General features: G+C 35.7%; 2 protein-coding genes across 6 annotated transcripts; one reads left to right on the top strand and one right to left on the bottom strand.

Moving 5' to 3' along the window:
- The first annotated feature begins 5,850 nt into the window (after nucleotides 1–5,850).
- On the top strand, nucleotides 5,851–11,044 carry LOC125188150 (uncharacterized). 5 transcript variants are annotated; one of them, XM_048084897.2, is made up of 3 exons: nucleotides 5,851–5,971; nucleotides 6,402–8,615; nucleotides 10,486–11,044. In XM_048084897.2, exon 2 carries the CDS (start codon nucleotides 6,418–6,420, stop codon nucleotides 8,557–8,559), a length of 2,142 nt encoding a protein of 713 aa, XP_047940854.2. In that variant the 5' UTR covers nucleotides 5,851–5,971; nucleotides 6,402–6,417; the 3' UTR covers nucleotides 8,560–8,615; nucleotides 10,486–11,044. The 5 variants fall into 5 exon arrangements, with proteins under 5 accessions (XP_047940854.2, XP_047940855.2, XP_047940856.2 ...); XM_048084898.2 differs by having other exon boundaries at nucleotides 5,859–5,971; nucleotides 6,407–8,615; XM_048084899.2 differs by having other exon boundaries at nucleotides 5,859–5,971; nucleotides 6,374–8,615; nucleotides 10,489–11,044.
- Nucleotides 11,045–13,177: 2,133 nt separating this feature from the next.
- LOC125187524 (Rhodanese/Cell cycle control phosphatase superfamily protein) lies at nucleotides 13,178–14,984 on the bottom strand. The gene is made up of 6 exons (XM_048084130.2): nucleotides 14,840–14,984; nucleotides 14,345–14,580; nucleotides 13,811–13,964; nucleotides 13,645–13,730; nucleotides 13,460–13,564; nucleotides 13,178–13,371 (listed from the first exon to the last, which is right to left on the bottom strand). Exons 1-6 carry the CDS (start codon nucleotides 14,884–14,886, stop codon nucleotides 13,301–13,303), a joined length of 699 nt encoding a protein of 232 aa, XP_047940087.1. The 5' UTR covers nucleotides 14,887–14,984; the 3' UTR covers nucleotides 13,178–13,300.
- Between the last annotated feature and the right edge of the window lie 8,772 nt (nucleotides 14,985–23,756).

Here is a 23,756-nt window from a genome sequence, read left to right as displayed (position 1 = left end):
GATTATTTAGTTTAAATTTTGAATTTATTTTTGGTAAGTGCATAAGTCATAAGAGTTGGGTTGTGACAGTCAATTTCCTTGGATTTTTTTTGGCATTTTCATCCATTCACTCATTCATTCCATCACACCAAGCAAATTAATAGAATGGAAGTAGGAATCACATTCCATTCCACCATTCCATTCCATCATACCAAGAAGCCCCTTAGGGTTTACTTATGATAAAATGAGGATTTTACATTTATTTCAAGGGATAGTTTTGGCATATAATGGGTGTTTAGTTTGCAAGATTATATCACATAATTAAATTTGTATTATGTTTGGTTTATAAGATTGAATCTCATAACTTAATCTTAGATGGATAGTAGTAATAATTAGTCATAGTCAATCCCTCATATTAAATAATATCAGAACTTAATCCTAAATTATATATTACTACTATTTTATCTAGTAAACCAAATACCACTAATGAACTATCTTGTTTTCAGAGCATCTACAACGGTGTTCGCGCGGACGGACGCCGTCCGTGCCGACGGCGAGGCACGCTGCTGTCCGCCGCTGGCACGGCGCTGCTCGATGCATCGAGCACGTCCGTGCCGCTGAGCAGGCTGACGTGGCGGCATGCGATTGGCCAACGACATAGCCGTTGGCAATTTTTTTTTTAAATTCGAATTTAAATTAAAAATATTGTTTTTAGATAAAAAAAAATATTTTCCCACTTCCCAATAAATTATATCTGTGTTTTACCCACTTTTAATTTTTTTTTTAATTTTTTTTTCCAAAATTCACATTTTCATCTATAAAAACCCCCACTTCCAAACAAAAAATTTCCCATCACACTACACAATTCTCACCTAAATTCTCTCATCAATTCTCAATCTTTCACTCTTACAAAGAAAAATCCGGCTGTGGCGATCACCCCTCCGACTCCCGCGGTTGGAACCACAAATGGTTCAACTCACAACCATTCCCTAGTCTGGAAACGCAATTCTCGGCCCCTTCTCAAACTCAATGTTCTCAAGTTCCGGGTAGCTACCGGCCTTACCCGGTGGACGACCAAGATGCCCCCGATGGGAGATACGGGTTGGCACCCGAACCCGGCTCAGGAGGGAGCGGCGGCTCTACTCCTACTCCTACTCATACTCCTCCTACTCGTCCGCACCCCGTACACTCCGCCGGAGATGGATCAGTTATTCAAAGCCTATTTGATTATCTCCGAAGATCCGGATGTTGGCACGAACCAAAGCGGGGATAGGTTTTGGTGGCGCGTCACTCGTCAGTACAATGAAAACCGGCCTGATGGAACCATCTATTGCAATGATAGTATGGTGCGCAATTCCATCTTCAGAGCCAACGAAGAAATCCGAAAGTTCCGGGGGTATTACCTCCAGGAAGAGCGGTCGGCGGGGAGCGGCAAGAGCGAGCTCGACATCATCACTGCCGCCTTGACGACCTACCAATCCCTAAATTATAAACTGTTCGGCTCTCGGCAGGAGGTGCGCCATCATCAGAAGTATAAGGGTGGCGTAACATCCTCCTCCAGCTCCTCCAGCAAACGGTCGAGGTCGATATCCTTATCCGACGCCGGCGAGGATGAGGTGGCTAGCTAGCTTGCCACAACTAACTTGGGTAGCCCCAACGCCGGCCCGAGCAGTTCCTAACGTCGGCCGCAAGGAAGGAAGAAGGCGACGGCCAACCGCCGTCACACCGCGACTCTATCCGCCCCTGCTCCCTTTGTGCCACCTCAACCCCCCACCAACTCGTTGTGGACCCTCTTGGCTCAACTCAATATGGCCGATAGGTCTCGGATGACTCCCGATCAACTTGATTCACATGTTGCAATGATACGGGGCCTCCGAAGAACATTGGGGATAGAGGATTAGTCTTCCACGGGAGTATTTTTTAGCCTTTAATTATGTAATTTTTAATTTTTAGGATTTTAATTATGTATTTTTTTATTTTTTAGGATTTTAATTATATTTTTTCATTTTTTAGGATTTTAATTATGTATTTTTATTTTTTAGGATTTAATTATGTAATTTTTATATTTTAATATATTTTTATATTGTAGAAATGTTTTTAGTAATTGAAGTATTTAAATTAAATAATGGGATGGTGGGACCCTTGAGCTTGTTCTTGCGGAAGAATATGAATATGAGTGTTGTGCTCTTACCTAAGAGCAAGGAGTGAAAAATAAATAAAAGTGGGTTCGGCCTACATCCGTGCTCTTTAATAAGAGCACGGATGTGGATGCTTTTAACTGAAGTCACCGATCACTCTTCCATTTATTCATAGACTATACAATCACATACACACTTGTGAAAATATTTTCAATCTCAAATTTATGAAAATTGTCTACAATAATCTTTTCATGCATTTTCGAATATAGACAACCGATCGCCCCTAAGCCAAATGGGAGAAACAACATTAACAAAATATATAATAAGTCTACAACAATCAATAAACCAATCAATTTAAATATTTTTGGGCTATGATTTTGTAGATAGCAAATTTGCATATCCAAGAAAATGTATGCAAGTTTTATTTCAAGCCCATGATTATAACTAGTTTGCAAATAACAAGGTTACAAGGGCATAAGAACAATGACCATAAACAAAGAGTATTTTTGGCAAATTCTTACATGAACAAAAATTCTTGATACCAAATGATGAGAACATTTGCACAATATTTATCATATATAGATATATTTTCAAGATCTTGTTCTTGCAATCCAACACAAAATATTTCAACAAGAAGAATTTAATCACATGAATGAAGAAAAAACAGACACAAACAAGAAGGTGAAGGAAGTGTTACCAAGTGAAAACCTCTTAGAACCTTTAAACATCCTTCAAAGACATAAAAAACAACTTAAATTGGATCCACTAAACTAGCAACCCACAAGCTAGATAAGCATACATTTACATAAATTGTTAGAAATAAAGAATACAACAACCAAGATGAAATTTGATAAATACTCTTCCAAAGGTGGTAGAGTATTATCCGGCCATAAAATTAATTCCGTGTATTTAATAAAATGTGAAACCGAACACATCGTAAGTCTTATAAGGTTTACAATGTTCAAATATATGAGGTAAATGAATCCTCGAAGAGTATTCTTAATAGGGTAGTAAAAAAAAAGAGTAAAAGCATAAAAATAGCTAAAATCGTGCTTTTGTACCTTGTACCCAGTCGGGTGGCTCGGTGGCGCTCGAATCACCCGACTGCTACCCAACCAGGGTAGGCCACCCTGACCCCCCGCACCACCCGGTCGGGGGACATGTTGGCTCATGCTACACCCGACCGAGTGGACCTCTGGTCTCTTTTTTCTCGCCACCCAATCGGGTGTCTCGTATCCTCTCCTCTGGACTATCCAATGCCTATTCTCGACTCGATTCGTCATTCTGGAATTCGGGCAGTGTCTTCAAGCTCCAGACCTCCTCGAGTCGTGCCTCTTCTCCCTTATTAATGCTTAGGATGAGAACGCCTAACGAATCTTGCAATTGTCGTGTCATAGCCCACGTTCATGGTCGACATCACCTTGACATGCTTTGTTAATCGAATGTTAACTTTGGAAAATTTTAAAAATTAACATATTATGGATCACAAAAGTTTCTAGAGAATTATCAAACGAATTAGAGTTGTACTTTTTTTATTTTTATTTTTATTTTGAGTGAACTATCTCATTATTCTCTGATGTTTAGGTTTGTGATACCACATACTCCTAAGAAAAAAATAGCTCCAGATAACTCTAACGTTTAATATAATCATGAATGTAGTGTTTTTAGCCACTTTTAGGGAAAAAAATGCCCAAATAGCTAAAAGGGCATTTTTGGCAATCCCTAAATTTGCTGACAATATGAAAATCTGTCACATTTTTTATAGCAACTTCTTATGTGATTTCCTAATAAAATCTGGTACCCGTACTTCATACGTGATTAAAGTTTTGTCATTATTTGCATAGAAAAAAAACTTCTCATATCCCTAGTTAGTGGTAACAATATAGTATTCCATCTGTCCAATTAAAAATGAAACGTTTTCCTTTTTGGATTGTCCCATTAAAAATAAAATGTTTCCTAAAACAGAAATAACTCTATCTCTACTTTTTCATCTCTCTTACTTTACCCTCTTTTCATTAACTCACAAAACACTATATAAAATCCCGTGCCGATTCTCAAATGTTGCATATTTAATGGGACGGAGGGAGTACTAGTTATATCATGTAGGAAATCATTGAGAAACAACAAAAAATATGGAAAAATTAAGTTATTTACACAGTTTGCAAAATATTTCACATTTAATTAAATGATACAGTAATTATTTTCTTGAAAATATTGATATTTAAAATATTATTTCATTATATATCATTGAACTAATTTGTTACTCTAAGCCTAACTTTAAGACTATTTTTGCGATTGATATTTTATTGAAAATTTTAATTTAGCTCAAATTGAAATTTTTAGCATCATATGAACATTCAATCTTTATATATAAATTTGCTTAGTTTCTTGCCATTCATGATAAAATTGAAACATGAGTAATATTTTGAAAATATTCAAGCATGTGATATTAGCTATTTTGTCCTTAGAAGAATTTTTTTCATTAGTAATAGTATTTGAAACTAAGAGAATGTAAATTTAAAAATTAATATCACAAAATTAGGATTTAATAAATAAAATTGATCCGTAAATTAAGGTAAAAACAAAGAAAAATTAGGGGAAATAGAAATACGGAAAAATACTAGAAAATGAGTTTTATAAGGAAGAAAGAGTCTCATTTTATTACTTTCATACATCCTCCGCCCTTAAAGAATATGTACTTTGGATTCGACACGGGTTTTAGTGCAAAATTAGTAAAGGAAAAGAGATATAGAGAAAAAAAAGTAATTAAAGTATTGTTAGCGGAGAATTAGAAAAGAGATTGCGAAATTATAAAGTGCATATTCTTGTGGGACGGACTAAAAAGAAAAGAATTCATATTCTTGTAGGACAAATGAAGATTAATTAATGCAAATAATGATTAATTTGTATATTATAAAAATAAATAAAAAATGTAAATAACAACAAAATTTTAATTATATATGAAATATCAAAACTTATTAGAAAATTACATAAAAAGTTGTTGACAGAAATCATATGTCAGCAATCAATACAATAGAGTGATAAAAATACTTTTATGAAAGCCTAAGGGTGTTTAGTCCGAGAAACATTACTTGTAATTATATAAACATTAGGGTCATGCTACTTTTTTTTATTAGAGATCTTCGATATCACTAACTTAAAAGGACTAATGAGGTAGTTTGCGGGCCAATTACACCTCATGTACAAAATGTTCGACCAATGTTTCATTTGAGTACAAAATGTTTTAAGTTAACAAATATTATACAAAAAGTTTGATTAGTGTTTTAAATTAGTACATTTCGTCTAAATATCACTAACATCATTATTTTTTCTTATTTTTCATCCTTTCGACTCTAAAATTAGCTACAAATATTAGTTGAAAGTTAAATGTGAATTCATTTCTTGATAAAATGCCTATATCGCAATGCATAACGTATTACTTAGAGAAATAATATCATATTTTTTAGGGTATAATTTTGGAGAAAAATAAGAAAAAATAATAGTGCTAGTGATTTTAGATGGAATGTACTAATTCGTAATACTAATGAAATTTTTTGTATGATATTTATTAGCTTAAATTATTTTGTACTCAATTGAAACATTGGTGAAATACGTTAAAGTACACTGTAATTACACTGCAGTTTGCTGCTCTTTTCATTTCTGTCTTCCTCTGTTTTTTTTTTTTTTTAAATAATAAAGTATCGTAGAAGCAGAAAACATCACATAAAGGATATATAAAGCCCAATAAAGGCCCACTCGAGCTGCCAATTTTCTCTATCGACCATATTTACGGTTCTACTGTATCTCTCTCCCTCCCTCTCTTTCCGACGGATCTAAATTCGCAATTTTATCAGGTGAGCTTCTTGTCTCGGATAGATACACTGAATAATAGCGTGGCGATTCAATTATGTGCATTACCTTTCCGCCCTTTTCAATTTTTAGTGACGTGCTCCATCAGTTTCGATTCTAGGGTTTGAAAAATTCTCATTCATGGCTTCAATTGATGATGGAATTTTGTGGTTTTTCACAAACCATTTTGGCTTCCTTAGCATGATTAGCTGTTTGGGTACATTTAGGGTGCTAACTTTTTTTTCTTGAATGTAGGAATTGAAGTTTTTATTTAATTTCCCGATTTCAATAAATGTTGCGTTTTACCTATAGTTATTCTCTTGGTCTGCAGATCAAAATTTCTGAAGTGGATAATGCCCTCCATTTTTGTTTGATCGGTTCTATTGTATTTTTAATTTATTTGTCAGGAACATTATTGTAACCCTTATTGTTTAGAGTAGGGAGTCAAGTGATGGATGAAAATGAAGTTGGAGGTGGAGGTGATGGCTACAGTGGAGATCCGAACGAGCAGTTCCACCGGAACGAGGCAATCTCTGCTGTTGCTGACGACGATGGTTTTCTGGGCGAGGAGGACGATGACTATGAGGATCTCTACAATGACGTCAATGTTGGTGAGAACTTTCAGCAGTCTCTTCGTAGGAATGAGGATCACCCAGCTCACAGGACTGAGGAAGTTCAAGACAAGAAGCTGAATGTGGACCCGCCTCCACCTCCTCCGCCACAGATGCAGCTGCAGCTGCAGCCACAGCTTCAGCTGCAACCTCAACCGCAGATAGAGGGTGAAGGTATGGGTTTGCCGGATGAGGCAGCTCCATCTAGGATTCCTGGTTTAGTGGCCGGGTTTCAAGATGCGGGAGTTAGAGGGGATACCAGTGCAAGTGACGTGGGACTTGGAAGAGGCGCGGGAGGGATAGTTCCTGGCGGTGGGGGTGGATTCAGAGTTGAGTTGGGGCAGTCATCGAATAATATACCTGATTTGGAAGAGCGGGGAGTAAACAACAATGTCCCTAATAATCAACAAATGGTTCACCATCAACAGCCACATGCGCCTAACATAGGAACTTATGATAATGCTAGGAACTTGGGGAATATGAACGGGACTGGTGGAAATGTGTATGGAACTGATGGTATGGGTGGAGGGCCTGGTATTGGAGGTGATGGGGCAGTTGGCAGTGGGGGTGGAGGGACAGTTCTCTTTGTCGGTGACCTGCATTGGTGGACAACAGATAGTGAACTGGAAGCAGAACTGTGCAAGTATGGACCGGTAAAAGAGGTGAAGTTCTTTGATGAGAGAGCTAGTGGCAAGTCCAAAGGATACTGTCAAGTCGAGTTTTTTGATCCTGGAGCTGCCACTTCCTGCAAAGAAGGAATGAATGGCCATGTTTTCAATGGGCGGCCCTGCGTTGTTGCTTATGCCTCACCATATACTGTTAAAAGAATGGGTGAAGCCCAGGTTAATAGAAATCAACAACAAATGGGTGGGACAGCTGTTAACCAACCAAGGAGAGGCCCTGCAGATTTACCCAGTAAACCTGGTGGAGTTGGTAACAATATACATGCTGGTGGGAATCCTCACAATGGTGGTGATAATAATGGCAGGGGTTTTGGGAGAGGAAACTGGGGTAGAGGTAATGCTCAGGGAGGGATTAATAACAGAGGCCCAGTTGGCCCCATGAGGGGTAGGGCTGGTGGAATGGCTGGTCGTGGCTTAGCTGGTAATGGATTTGGTCAGCTTGGTGGAGCTCCTCCAATGATGCACCCTCAGGCTATGATGGGCCAAGGTTTCGATCCTGCTTTTGCAGGTCATATGGGGAGAATGGGTGGTTATGGATTTCCTGGTGCTCCTGCAGCTCCCTTTCCGGGCATCTTGTCTTCATTTGGGCCTGTCGGGAATGTCGGTTTGCCCGGTGTAGCTCCACATGTTAATCCTGCGTTCTTTGGGAGGGGGATGCCCTTGGGTGGCATGGGGATGGGTCCCACTCCTGGAGTTGATGGGCCTAATATGGGAATGTGGTCAGATCCTAATATGGGAGGATGGGCAGGCGATGAGCATGGAGGGAGAGCAGGGGAATCTAGTTATGGGGAAGAAGCTACATCTGACCATCAGTATGGGGAGGGGAGTCAAGAGAGGGGGCCGTGGACAAATACCGTGAAGGATAAAGATAGAGGGTCAGAAAGGGACTGGTCTGGCTCTTCTGAAAGAAGGTACAGAGATGATCGAGGAGCTGGGTATGAAAGAGATGCGTCTAGAGAGAAGGATGTTCGACAAGATCATGATTGGTCAGAAAGGAGACATCGTGATGACAAAGATGTTGGCAGAGACAGGCAAAAAGAGCGGGAAAAGGATCGTGAGCGTTCCACAGACCATGAGCGTGGTGGCCGTGAACGTGAAAGAGAACGTCATAGAGATGATAGAGACAGATATGGTGATCATCATAGGCACAAAAATCGCGAGGCAGAATATGATGATGACTGGGACAGGGGAAGATCATCAAGATCGCACGGAAAGTCAAGGGTATCTCATGAGGAAGAGCATAGATCACGATCAAGGGATGCTGATTATGGGAAGAGGCGGCGTCTGACCTCCGAGTAACTCTAATGGATTGCAGAGCAACTTGAAGATACTGCTTCTCTTCTTGCTGGATGCTAGTAAGTTCTTCTACTCTATTATTCTTATTGAATTTATTCTATGTGTTACTTTTTTGACTTTGGTATTTGTTTTAATTGCAATCTCTTCTTAGTAGTAAAATTAGCCGTTGACCTTCTTTGTTATGTTGATTTTAGTTGGATCATTACACACCAATAAAGCACCAGATTTTGCTCATGCATGTCTGTCTGTTGATTCCCCTTCTCGAAAACCTAAAACTTATTAGGTTTATTTTATAGTATTTTTTTAGTTTAGGTACCTCTCAGCATTGTTAAACTTTGAGAATGTTAGTGCATTTCCTTAACTTCTTTTTTATTCACTGGATAAGTCTTCTTGAGCAAAAAGTTTCAGATTAGTTGAAAAACTTAACAAGAATTAAATGTGAGTTAGCAATTATCACCCGGCATGATCGAGTAGAAAGGACCACAGAGGAACTTAAGAACCAAACATGAATGTTAATTAATTAACAATCTCGAAATAATAGGAATCAACAAAGGAGATAATTTTCAGTTCCCTACTAGTCCCCGCTATTCTCCAAAATGAATCCTAGATGCCTGTGGACAGAAAACAGGAGCCAGGGAAAAATGGCCAAAGCCTGACGGCCCTGACCGCAATCTAGTTCTAATCTAATTTTGATAAAACTAACTCAACTAGATAATTATCTTTTTAATGAAATAACAGAAAATAGATGCATCCTCTTGCTCGCCTTTTTCTCTCATAAATTGGTTATCTAGCAAGGCATTTCTCGATTGATAAATTTTCTTTTGGAATGCTTTGTTTGTTTATTGGGTGTAGGTAGTGCTGAGTGGGGGTTAGAGTTTTCTAAGTTGTGTGTGCTTATTTCAGTGAGGACCACCTTTCTGCTAGCTCAAGAAAAGTATTTTTACATGAATTTTATGTGTTCATTTTACAAGTTACAATTATTATTGGGCTCACGAAACGACTTTAGGTCTGAGCTTTTTTTATGTAATACTAAAATTGCAAATCAATCAACCTATCAAAAAAGTTATATATGCTCCAAAAGTAGCTATAGAACGTAACCCTATCTTCACTTGTCATGCCTATCCTCCAAAGTAAACAGTTTATTAATGTATAGATTATATGGACCTCCAAATATTATTCTCACAAATAGTTAAAGTGAGAACTGGATTTAGGACTCTGATCCATGAAATGGACGGAGTCCTATCAACTGTTCCCTGCTCTGCAAAATTTGTTCTCGACTTTTATTTTATACCTTACATAGTTACATAAATGGTGCGTAGATGGCTCTATGATGTAGATGGTGATAACAAATTGGGGATTATTAATTAAAAAATATTTTCGGATTCTTGAAGAACTGCCGTCTCCTTTTTGTGTCAGGCGAAGGCTAATTTAGAAGTACATCTCAGATTGTTGGCTAATTTAGAAGTACCTCTCAGATTGTTCTTAATATATACCCATGTTATGGAAAGGTGAAGTAGTATGTTAAAAAATATTTGCAAACACAGGAATATATTTTAGCATTAAATTTGATGAGGAAAATATACAGTTAGATAGCAGTTTCCTGGCTAAACAAAAGTAGAAAATTGTAACGATGTATTATCCGTTGCCTCTTACTCTTGCTTTGCATAGTAGTTTCTTGTAGGATTTTTTTGTGAGATCTAGCACACCTAGCACAATTAAGGAGTACTGTATGCCATTTTTTACTTACACCCATCTTGTTGGACATCTTTATTTTTATTTAAATATGTCTATTCAATCAAATATTCTGATTATGTCATTGATATTGCTATTGGGGTGCTGATTTAAGGTCAATTAGCACTGCAACACCCCGAGTAAATATCTGGTTGATACTGACAGTATATAACTCGTCTAACATATTTGCTCCGACAGTAGTTGGGAGCCGTGATATTCTGTTGGAAGTTGTTCGGCCGAAGTCTGGAGTCCAGCAAAAGCAGATAGGTGTATGCATAAAGAATCTACTTAGGAGAGGATGAGATGGCATGGGGATGCCTCTTCGTGTTCTCTAGGCAGAACCTTCTATTTTGTTGTCAGACATTTTCATTTATGTTTAAATTCGACTGTCTCTTTAACAAATTCATGTTGTGGATGATGGGTTAAAATGCTGAAGTCTAGCCTGAGACGGTGAATATTTGAAAATGAATTGTTGTATGAATATGATGTAATAGATTAAAAGACTTAGGATGTTCCCTCTTTGCCCCATATTTTTGTTTTGAATTTTGTTCATGTAATTGTTTCTGCCCTGTTTTTAGTTGGGTGTAACTTGTTTAATTGATTTGGGCAAATATCATGTAGCAGTAGAGCATAGTAACTATAGACAGCTAACAAATGTAAATGTGTTTGTATGTAGAAATCGATTTGTACATATGAAGAAGAGGAAAATGATGTGTGTATTCATTGTTTTATGATTTGATGTGTTTAACTTTATGTATCCCCCTCGTATTTACCCTTTACTTTTACTTTTATAATCTTGTATTTATTTGATTAACCCCCAACTTGAATAGGACTGACATGGTGAATTGGAAAATTCAAATTCGTTGTAAAAAAATTTGAACTTTAAAACATGCTTTGATATTTCTTAAAACATGTGATGTTTTAGCACCATGTTACGAGACCAATTTAACTGATTAAATGGTCTCTTTTTTCAGATCAAATGTTTATAGAACATGGATATATGTCTCTTCTACCTTGTTAACAAATTTCAGATTTAACCGAGTTAAAATCGTTTCATCGTGTAATTTCTATAAAGAGATTGTATATGTTCTGGTAGGTTCAATCAAAATGGTGATAAATAATAAATCTCTAAAAGTTTCATGCTCAAATATATAAACTAGACATCCATAACTTTTATCTTCCACTAGTTTCGCTGATTTTCGACTTTATAGTCAATCATAATTATTTGTCAAAGTTAGAGATTTTTTCTATAAAATTATCACATGTGGAAAGGTGAACATCTTGATTGGGATAAACAAAAAAGGAAATGTGGTCATTTTGAATGGGACGGAGGGAGTAATTTATAAATAATGACGCCCAAGGCGACATGATAACATTAATCGAGAAGTGTTTGGACATATATTCGCTCTCTTACTTTACCATTTTTCCACTTTAACTATTTATATCATTTTTACAAAACAAGTGCTCAAAAGTGATAGAGACTGCTAAAGCGGGACGGAAGGGGTATATGTTAAGGATCAAAATATACTTATTTAATATTTACATATTTAACTAATAAAGTAGTGATTTAATTCAAAATCCATGAATATCCGTTTTACCGGCAGCGTGGTGAAAACCTTTGATCAGATTATGGAAACTATGAGGTGCTTTAGATATTAGGAGGGGAACTTTTTATTTCAATTCCAGATTTTGAGAACATTTGCAAACTGTGATTGTGATTAGTCATTACTCTTTGGTGATGTTTTTGAGTTTCTTTATACTACTCCCTTCGTCCCATTTAAGATGACATGTTTTCCTTTTTAGTATGTCCCAACTAAGATGACACATTTCCTTTTTTGGTAACTTTCTCTCTCCAATTAATACACTCAACCACTTTTTCTCACTCCTATTAAAATATTCATCTTTCTTTATCTCTCTACTTTAATACTTCCACCCACCTTCTCTCTCTCCAATTAAACACTTTAACTAATAACTCCTAAAATCCCGTGCCGGCTAAGCAATGTGTCATCTTAGCTGGGACGGAGGGAGTACTATTAATTTCTCTTTGAGTTATTGTATTCCTGAATGAAAATGTCTAAATTCGATGGAAGAAGATAATGATGTATGTATTGATGGATGGAATTACAGTCAAGAAGAATGAACTGAACTACTGCAATTCACCTGATTTCGTTGAGTTGTTCTTGTTATATTTGTGCTTTATCATCTTCTGTTACATTGGTTGTCTTGATTTTTGAAAATAGCAATTATATATTCTGACTGACTGTTATTTTCTTCTTTGTTGTTTCTGTTTTTATCAAAAGAAGCTAAAATGGATATTGAGGAGCTTAAGAAGATGGAAGATGAAGAAACATCAAAATGATCAAGTGATGTATATTTCAGGCATAGTGCATTGGTTTATAAGACTCCAACTCCCTAGTTAATTGGTGGAAACATATTTCGATAGCACATCTTCTCTGCGTTCTATGTCGTTCGAAGATGTCATCGCCTCTTTGTCTATTATTCCTGTTTTCTTCAAACTTAAATGAGGCCTATGCTTGGAAGAAATTTTGTCTGAACTGTGACCAAAAGGAATTCAAAACACGTACAGGGAGGAGCGCTTCATCAGCCATGTCTGCCATTCTTGAAGTATTAGGTGTCGAGAAAAGGGAATTATGTATACACCCGCGAGAAAAGGCCCAACCCAAATGTCAACTAGTTACTGATGGTGCAGTTCCTGCTGAGTTCTTTGTAAAACATTAGTGTACTGAGCTTTGTTTTTTGGTTGCTCCCCACTTTCTTATACAAAACATTGGAGAATGTACATTTGATTGGTGTTGGAAAATGTAGTTCTAAGTAATTCATGTTCTGTACCTAATTATGGTATGAAGCCTTTTGTCCTGTGACACAACTGTGACAATGATAATCAATTCATTTCTGATTGGATAATTACACCAAATAATCTATTTCCTTCTTGTGTTCAAATATTTCAACTTCTCAGGTGCAAAATCTAAGTTCTACCGAATTACTCGAGCTTTTAGCTTGTCGGGGCGAGCTGGAACAGCTTCTCTGCTTGGTCAGGGAAGAATGTAATGAACAGAAACGCACCTAGCCAACGACCAACCAACCGTTCAAAAAAAACAAACAAATGCAGCATAAAACACGAGATATTACATGAGAATTTAACGTTACTCACAGATGAGAACAGTCCCCAGCACTGCTGAGATTTTGCCTTGAACTTGAATCAGACCAGCCTTCCCCGCATCTTGCAGCTCCGTTGAACCAATGGCATCGAATGTACCTGCAGCCACGGTATCTATTACCCCTTTGCCTTTACATATATTTACTCACACACCATAAAAACAGGAGAGGATTGATCACCAGGTTTTACAGATTGTAGCCCGGATGATATGCACGCTATATTCTGATAACCGGCTTCCTCCAATTTGTAGGCAGCAGCAGCAGACCTTCAATTTTCGTCCCAGTCGAAGATCTACATTAATGATATTACAACATTACAAGGATCTAAATTCTCAGTAAATGATACCTGAGCCCCTCTTGACAAACAAGCAGCAGCTTGCTACTCTCAGATGAAAACTGGTTCTTGACAGATTCAACGAATTCCGGATTAGGCTTGGTGAAAGGCAACCCGAAAAACAAGCCCGAGAAATTGTTGTGCACGGTTCTCTTTATTATCGTTCCTGCGATTTTATACATACACACAAAAACTAGTTATCAACTGCAAAACAAACAGCATTAACATGAGTGAGTTAGTTATAATAAGAGTAAAAAGGTCAATTTTGGTCCTAAACATATGACAAAAATACGAATTTGATCCAAAACATTCACTTTTTGAAAAATAGATCCATAACAAATGAAAATGTCGACGAAGTAGTCCTTTTTTTGACAGTTCCGTAAAAAAACTAACGGTCAACGCTAATTGCACGGTGGCATGACTGTTAGTTTTTTACGGAACCATAAAAAAGGACCTCTCTGACAAGATGTTTTGGACCAAATTCGTATTTTGGTTATATGTTTTGTGCCAAAATTGACCTTTACTCGTTATAATAATATAACATGCCTAAATCGTTGTCGTTGTTCAGAATGAACAATGGGACGTGATAGCAGTTCTTTATATGTGCTCTCTCAAACTGAGTTTTGTCGCGAACGTCTATAACTGCGTAGCCCTCGACCGCTATCAGCTTCTTCGCCTCATCAGAGTCGACGAAGCTCACTTCGGCCTTAGTCACCAATCTTTTAATATGCAGTTGTGGCCTCTTTGTCGCTCCGGTGATCAACCAAGATGGACTCAAGTTGCTGAAACCACATTCCTAGTTTGTTAATTAATTAACCATATGAGTAAGTAGCAAAGTTCATTTCTTGATCACTCACAACTTGTATTAGTGTTACTGTGAAAATCTACTTATAGAGTTAATTAGCAAAGTAGACATATCTTCAAGATCTGAAAATTACACATCAAAAACTTGGACTAAAATATGATATTAAGCATTGCAGAGATAGAATTGTACAGAATGATTTGGTTGATTAAAGAATTGAAATGGAAATAGTGTATTACCTCTGAGAGGAGAAGGCTAAGTGGTGACAAAATGTTATCCCTGCCATGTCTCCACACTCTCTCTCTTCCTCTGCAGATTATTGGTTTGCTTTTTCTATAGTTTTTCTTCTCAAAGGTAAGGGGCCAACGAAATTTACGACTGTGAATGGGTTTCTGCCACGTGGCACAAGGATTTTAATGAGATTGGATATTTTTTTAATGTTAAAATTGAGTATTTTGGGGATTCTCTGCTTTTCCTATTTTCTGTTTTGTGGATAATTTAAGAAAGATTGAATTAAACGCAAGAACCCATTTTCTTGAGCAACCGAATTTAGATGGAGCAAAAATTGCTACTCCTGAGACTTCCTTCACTATAGATTTATGATTGACGAGTGAAAATTTTATGGCCGCGTGTCCTTAAACATTAGTTTTCTTTTGATGTTTTGACTTTTGGTTCATCCTACTCCCTCCGTATCAACTAAATTGAGTTGTATTCATTTTTAAAATATCCCAACTAAATTGAGTTATTTCTTTTTTTAATAAAAAAAAAACAAAACATTCGCCACTATTACTTTATTCCACTATCTACTTTACTCTCTTTTTATCTTTCTTACTTTATTCTTCTCTCCTACTTTTCAACACAATTTTTTAATCTCTATGCCCAAAAGTTATGTCTCAACTTTAATTGGAACAGAGAGAGCACTAAATTTTATTTTTAATTTTCAAAAATATTTTTCTTTTATGCCATGAGTCTCATCATTTTATTCTTTTTATCTCTTATTTATTCTATTAATTTTATATTAAAATACGTCACTACAAAAAAAAGGTGTTTTGCAAGTATCAAAGTCCTCGAAAATAACCAAATGTGTTTGCAGAGGAGGTGTTTTTCAGGCACTTTGCAAGCACACTTGGTGCTCACCATTCACCTCGTTGCAAATAATTGTGAGCAAAAGACGATAGGGTATTTTACCTATCGGAAGAATTATTTGAGTAAATTTGTAGAGAGAAAGAGAATAACCCTAGTTGAAGTGTTAGGAGGCGTTTCATGCCGGGAGAGAATGTGATTAATATTTTAATTCTTCATGAATGTGATTAATATTTTAATTCTTCATTCTATCTAATAATAATAAAAGACTCCACATACATTTATAATATGTGGTACAAACTCCGGTAAACTAGAAAAGTTAATCAAATCCTAACCACAAGGGAAAATAAATCAAATCATAACAACTAAATAACACTCTCTCCATCCTACAATAAAAGTCAAATTTTGTCATTTCGGACCGTCTCACAATCAGAGTCACATTTCATTTTTTTTTATCATAAATGGTAAGTAGGTTTCACATTCCAATAACTCACTTCACTCACATTTTATTATCAAATCAATATAAAAAAATGGATCTCATATTCCACTAACTTTTCCAGCCCACTATTTTTAACATTTTTTTGCCTATACCGAATATAACTTTTATTGTGAGACGGAGAATAAAAAATAAAATAAGCTAAATAAATATACAAATATTATCAGCTCTTTTTTGAAATAAAATAAAAATTTAGATTCCTATCACACACATGTGCTCACAAAATCAAATAGTAGTACTAGGGACTTCGAGCTCCTTTTTGCTCGCAAAATTTGATCAATGTGGTCACATAATTTAACCACCTTCGAGCATTATGCTGTGGTAGCAAATAGTTCAATTTTCTGCCCTATTTTTGCGAGCACTTCTAATTCTCTAATATTTTAAATATTTCTTTTCAAATTAATATTAGGATTTATATTTTAATAATTTATAAAATAATTCAAAAGAATAATAAAATTCAAATTTACATAGAAAAAAAATACTCCTTCCATCCCCCGACACCAATTACCTTTTTCATCCATCCCCCATTAATTGACACCAATTTCCTTTTTCGTCCATCCTCAATTAATTGGCACACTAATACTCCTTCCGTCCCCCGTTAATTGACACCAATTACCTTTTTCGTCCGTCCCCATTAATTGACACCAATTTTCTTTTTCGTCCATCCTCAATTAATTGGCACACTTACTTTTTACTACTTTTTGTTAATGAACATTCAACTAATTCATTTGACTTACATTTTATTATAAAATTAAAATATAAAAGTAGTATCCACACTTCACTAACTTTTTACACTCATTTTCCACTATATTTTTAAAAACTCATGCCGAGTCTGATAAACATATAAGATAGGAAGCCCTAACTTAACCTTAAAACATGGTCAAAGGTAAAGGGTTGACTCCCTATTATACGCTATTCCACACTTTCATGTGAAACCGATGTGGGGTCGTATCAATCCATCCCTCTTTTAAATCAGACGTCCACGGACGGCACACGTCGGGTGGCAAACTCAAAGCCACGGGCCCACCGTCTCCTTTGTTGCCCTTTTCCTTCAGGCCCACATTTTTCGGTGGCACCCCTTTGGTCACACCTGTGGGTAGCCCCTTCCTGTAGGACTTCCGGATCCATGTTCACTGCACCAAATTGATAGGCATATAAGATAGGAAGCCGTAACTTAACCCAAAACCATGGTCAGGTAAATGGTTGACTCTCTATTATATGTTATTCCACACTTTCGTGTGAAACTGATGTGGGATCGTATCAGAGTCAAACGGTGCAAATTAATAGAGACAGAGGAAGTATTGTTTTAAACTTTAATTTAGTCATAACTACCGAAAGAAGCATTTAATAGGCGAGCCACAACCCATAACCGTGCCCTTCCACAAACTGTTCATGGCGAACCAAACGTTATAAAAGGAAACGGATGAGCCACTAACTGCTCCTTAATGTCAAACCAAACACACGTAAATCTATTAACTTCTTCTCGAATCCTGAACTTGTTGACTAAGGACCTTCACCAGCTCCCGCAATTCTTCGATTTCCGACTGCAATGGCGGTACTCGTTGTCTGTCCAGCTCCAGGAACCTGTTTCCTTTTTTATCACTCTCCCAAAAAGGTCGAGAAAGATTGGATCATAATCAGTTCTACCACAATATTAGCATATAACTCTTCCGTCCTTGCTAAAAAATCTTCTTCTTCAAACAAACATACATACGTACAATAGAAAGCACTTAACAATAGATAATAAAGCTAATAGATTTTAAAATGTCAATAAAATCATTGAAACAACCATAGCTTAATAATACAGTAAACCAAAAGTTAGGCAAATACATAAAAACATACTACATAGAGACATAGAAGCATGCTAATTTGAATTACCTCATAAACTCTCACTTTGGATACGAAAACGTGAAAGGAAATTACCTCAATTTCTTTCGTGTGTTGCAAACACATCTCATGTGAATCCTTTAGTGTGTGAGTCTTGAAAAAGAGATCCCGAGGGAATTTCCCATATTCTCTTTAGCCTGCAAACGATTTTAATAAAATTTAACAATAATTAAAAATGTAAACAAGTTAAACTGGAAAATAAAATTCTTATCATTTTTTTTTACCATCACATAAGATGCAACACATCCATTAGCATGTGTGCCAAAAGCCCTGTTTGCAATTTTTCGAGCATCTTTTGGAAGTCTTTATTATGCTTGGCCGTATTCCACGCTTTACAATTATCATTCCATAAGGCCTCAGTGAAGTAGGCTGATTTCTTGTTTTTCTTTTTCATTTTGCTGATATAATCACCATATCTATTTCTGCATTTTTTTTAATCTAAGAAGGTTTTGATCATAATTCTTAATGTTAGTTGTCCTGGGGCATGTTAGGGTGCCATTACCTCTTAAAATAACACCATACCACAATTCCTAACCAATTATTTGTACACGTGGACGAATAATAAGCTGCCACGTGGCAAAAAAAAAGAAGTTAAAAAAGACGGCCAACAATATGTTGTACACTATACAACAATTTTTCTTGGACATCAATATCCATCACGCTAAACAACAATCTAGATTGTTGTCTAGCGTATTGAATATTGCTGTGTAGCATTTATAATATTGATATATAAGTGGTGTCTGATAAACTCGTAGTTTAACAAGTGTTTAGGATGTTTAAGAGTGCATATTTCAGTGTTTTGTAACACATCACTTGAGTTTTCATCTATGATCCCCTACTTTAGTGTTTTGATGAGTTTGTCGAGTTTTTGTAGTCACAACAGGTGGAAACGGACGAAAATGGTATCGAAACAGCAGGCCGGGTGTTTCTACTCAGAAGACCGGGCGTTTGTGCCTCCAGACCGGACATTCCCACTGTCCCCGGACGTTTTCCATTCGGGTCGGGCGTTTTGCGCTAACTCACGACATAAGAACAACGCCCGGTCGGCCGTTTTGTTACTTAAAATCGTCCGGCCGTGCGATTTACTCGTATGCTGATTTTCTTCTATTTTTCACCCCGAGTATAAATAGGACCTAGGGTTCGACTCCAGCACACTTTCCACACGCCCTAGAAGCAGTTTCCACATTTGAGAGCAGATTGAAGCGACAAAGAGTCCGATTCATCAACAAGTTTGAAGACGAAGATGATTTGCCCATTCAATTCACCTTTGAGAGTATCTCTATTAGTTTTCCTATGTTCAATTCACTTTCTATGGATTTCTCTTGTGAATTTGCATTGAATATGAGTAGCTAAATCTTTTGTAGAGTTTTAGTGAAGACTACAATGAACACTTTTGATTAATTCAAGGACTTTTGAATACCTTTGCTCTTGTGATTCCTTTGTATCGTTCTTGTGCTTTTTCAATTCAATTGTTTAGCTATCAATTGGGTTTGTTGACCTAGTTGTGAGTAATCGAGAGATACCTAATTAGGATTGATAAAAAAATGAACAACACCTAGATAATTTGCATTCGAGAGAAGGATTTCTAGAGTGAGGGCTTGAGCCTTTTGTTTTAAGGAGTTAATCGTGACGTATTAGAAGGAGACTTCAATATTAATGATTAATCAACTGGTTAAGTGCACTCGAGAGAGGGCTTAGTCTAGACTAGCGGCTTTCTTAGTAATCCTAGAGACTTTAATTGGGTAATCAAAGTTGTTGAATTGTTCGCATCGTGTTCGTTGTAGTTGGATCCAAAGCTCTACCGTGTTCTCTTATTTGAAACTTCTTTTTGTTGCGTGCTTTTAGCTTGTTTATATTTATTTGTTTTTCAAAATCAAAACCAACCTTTCCGGATTCTCTAGATAGTAGTCAAAATCGGTTCGTGGTACTTGAGTTGCACAATTTGTTTCCGTGGATACGATACTCGTACTTGTTTATTGCTACACTAGCCCCGTACACTTGCGGGTAATTCTCGTGTTTAAAATAAATCGAGTCAATGTCACAGTGTCACTTTAAGAGGGGTTGTCATTTTAACACAAACCTAGTTGTCCCCTCTATAAATTATAGGCTCGCTAACGCACAATTATGTGCATAAGATCTTAAGTCTTCCTGCTTAACCTTTCAATCAAATCAATTCATATATGTTTCTATCGTCATCAATTATTCAATTTTCTATTTTTTATCAACCTATTTCCACCATTTATATAATACGTCATGAGACTCAATCATGCATAAAATATAGACACTTTACAATTTCAATGATCGATCTTGAAAATAAGAACATGAAAACTGCAATTCTTTCTCGAACTATAGTTTTTTAAACATATAGAATTCATAATAAAATGGATAATTTATCTTGAAATAAAATTCATAATATCTTATGTTCTTTAATTAATATCAGAACGATTCAAATATAAATGAATTCATTTTATAGTTAGAATAGTTTCGAACCAATGATCGAGACCTTAACAACAATTATTTGATCCAACGACAATTAATAGCTAGTTAAATTTCAACAAAACATCTACATATTTTTTCTTAGGTGTTTCTACTAATTTAGTTAGAGTTTCTACAATTTTTGGATCAATGTTTCATACGTTGGCCTTTCATTAAAACATATTTTACCATTTCAAAATTTCTTTTTTCAGTCCGTCAAAATTCATCTCTCGGACTCAAATCAAGTTTATTTTTCAACGAAACATTTATTCTCCATATTGCACGACACTGTACACTAAAAAAATATAACGCGATAGAAAATAAATAAGTCATTTACTATACTCGTGCAGAAATATAAATGTACACAATGTACAAATACATTTTTGGTTGGCAAATAATCATCAATTTTTAAAGGTTGTCATGCCACGGTGGACTTGAACTTGTGATTTTTTGGTCCGAGCATTAAGAGTGTCCACAATAGGGAGTCGCGGCTCCCGTCTGAGGACACGGTTGGGTCGCGGCTCCCAATAGGGGTGGAAACCGAGGGCCGCGACGACGGCGGGAGGGGGGTGGATGGGCGTGGGCCGACTAGTCGGCGTGGACACGGCGGGGGTAGGGCCGCGGCTCCCTTGATGATTGATGTGGTTGGAGAAATTTTGATTGGATTAAGATGTTATTTCAATAATACATACTCGAGGACGAGTCTTTTTCAAGGGGAAGAGATTTCGGAAAAAAAGATTAATTTTGTTCACCTTTCTAAATTTGGGATTAAATTCGCTGACCTTTCAGAATATGGGATCGGGGCATGCGAAATTTCCAGAATAAAGGATTTTTGCTTTAAATCCTATTTTCTATTATTATCCATCCCCAAAACATTTATCAATTGACCAAATTATCCCCTTAAAATTGAAACCAAATTCTTAAAAACAGACGAGATCATTCTCCAAGGAGGGATTGAAATTTCCCTTGATTTTGTTGTTGCAGTAGATCCTCCACATAATGGTTCTTGTTGTTTCCCAAAGTATAGAAACCTTGCAGATGACCTTACTTATATGGTCTTGCCATTGCATATCTTTATCTGCAAATCATCATCTTGCCCTAGAAAATATAACATGGCTACCAAAGTATAATTCCAATTTCAAATAAGCAATCGTTCTACGGCATTTTGGGAATAAAATTAGCTCGAACAATTGGATATAATTTACTTTACTTTCTAGTGGATCTACAGTCTACTGCAACAACAAAGTCTACGATATTTCAATCGAATTATCTCTCCTATTTTTTTCAAAATTTGGGTTCAATTTTGAGGGGATAATTTAGTCAATTAAAAATATTGGGAGATGAATAATAAAAATAAGAAGAGAAAACATGATAAAAAAAAAAAGAAACAAAAATTTCTTATTCTAAAAAATCCGCATGACTCGTACTCATATTCTGAAAGGTCAGCGAATTTAATCCCAAATTTCGAAAAGTCAGCGAACTTAATCCCTTTTTCCGAAATCTCAGGGAGGGAGAGTATGATGCAGTATAGAAGATAAGACTTGGAGGCAGCAAATTATATTTTAGTTTTTTTTTTTATTTCCTAGTTAATAGAATTAATAGATGGAAAAATATTTGGAGTAATTGTTTTTCCCCTACCAAATTAAGTTTTCCTATTTTGTCTATTTTCCTTTTAGTTATTTTCCTTTTAGTTTTATTTTACATAAATTTAGGATTTCCCTTTACCTATATAAAAGTTTTATTGTTTATCTTACAAGACAAACTTTTGAATATTAATTTTACATTGAGTTTTATAATCTGAAGTTCTCAATTAGTTGGGTTCTTTATTCTACCAATTTAGTCCTTCTCCGTACGTTTCTGCATCACTGCTAGCTAGAGTATGCAACTTCAAATAATAGGAGTATAATTTTATTTTATTTTTTCAAATTCAGGTCATACAGTGTACCACAAGTTGATCATACGAACTTTTTTCCTAAAATTAATATACTATAATAAAATATACTACTCCTATAAAATATGAGCAGTGATAGCTTAAAATATTCTGCTGAACATACAATATTGTATAATGTATAACTTGATTTTATATATTAAAATTATCATTATAAAACATAATTTTATCAACATGTAAATTTAACTACCAACTCAAATAAAAAAAATGATGCTTTAAGCTTTGAGCTGAATTCAAACGAAAAAAAGGGAAAAACAAAAAGATAAAAGACAAAATGTGCAAAAAGGAAAACACCTAGACATGACATATGAAAAAAAGGAGATTATTTGATTGTATTAAGTTGTGATCATCATAGGCCTATGAAAGTCTAATTCATTTGAAATCCCGGCTAAAATGACACATTTCTTAATCGGCACAGGATTTTAATTGGAAAGAGAAATTAAAAGTGGATGTAAGTATTAAAATAGAGAGAGAAAGATGAAAATTTTAATAGGAGTGAGCAGTGATAGCTTAAAATTATACTACTCCTATAAAATATGAGCAGTGATAGCTTAAAATATTCTGCTGAACATACAATATTGTATAATGTATAACTTGATTTTATATATTAAAATTATCATTATAAAACATAATTTTATCAACATGTAAATTTAACTACCAACTCAAATAAAAAAATGATAGCTTTAAGCTTTGAGCTGAATTCAAACGAAAAAAAGGGAAAAACAAAAGATAAAAGACAAAATGTGCAAAAAGGAAAAGACCTAGACATGACATATATGAAAAAAAGGAGATTATTTGATTGTATTAAGTTGTGATCCTCATAGGCCTATGAAAGTCTAATTCATTTGAAATCCCGGTTAAAATGACACATTTCTTGACCGGCACGGAATTTTAATTGGAAAGAGAAAAAGTGGATGTAAGTATTAAAATGGAGAGAGAAAGATGAAAATTTTAATAGGAGTGAGAAAAGTTGGTTGAATGTATTAACTGGAAAGAGAAAGTTTTCAAAAAAGAATATATGTCATCTTAGTTAGGACAAACTAAAAAAAACATGTCATCTTAAGTGGGACGAAGGAAGTATTTCAAATTTAGCCCCTGAAAAATGATTTATACTCCTTCCGTGCTCAAAAAATAGACAAGATTGTGAATACACGGGTTTTAATATATAATTGGTGAAGTAAAAGAGAGATAGGAAAAGTAAGGATAGGGCGGGAAAAGGTAGTGAAATGAGTGTCAGTGGATTGTGGGGTCCATATTTAGAATGTTG

Source organism: Salvia hispanica, chromosome 5, assembly GCF_029641045.1.
Source record: "Salvia hispanica isolate PSC_SH4W2 chromosome 5, Shi_PSC_v1, whole genome shotgun sequence".
Lineage (NCBI taxonomy): Eukaryota > Viridiplantae > Streptophyta > Magnoliopsida > Lamiales > Lamiaceae > Salvia > Salvia hispanica.
Note: the sequence above shows the minus strand (reverse complement) of the source record. Positions and strands in the feature narration are given on the sequence as shown.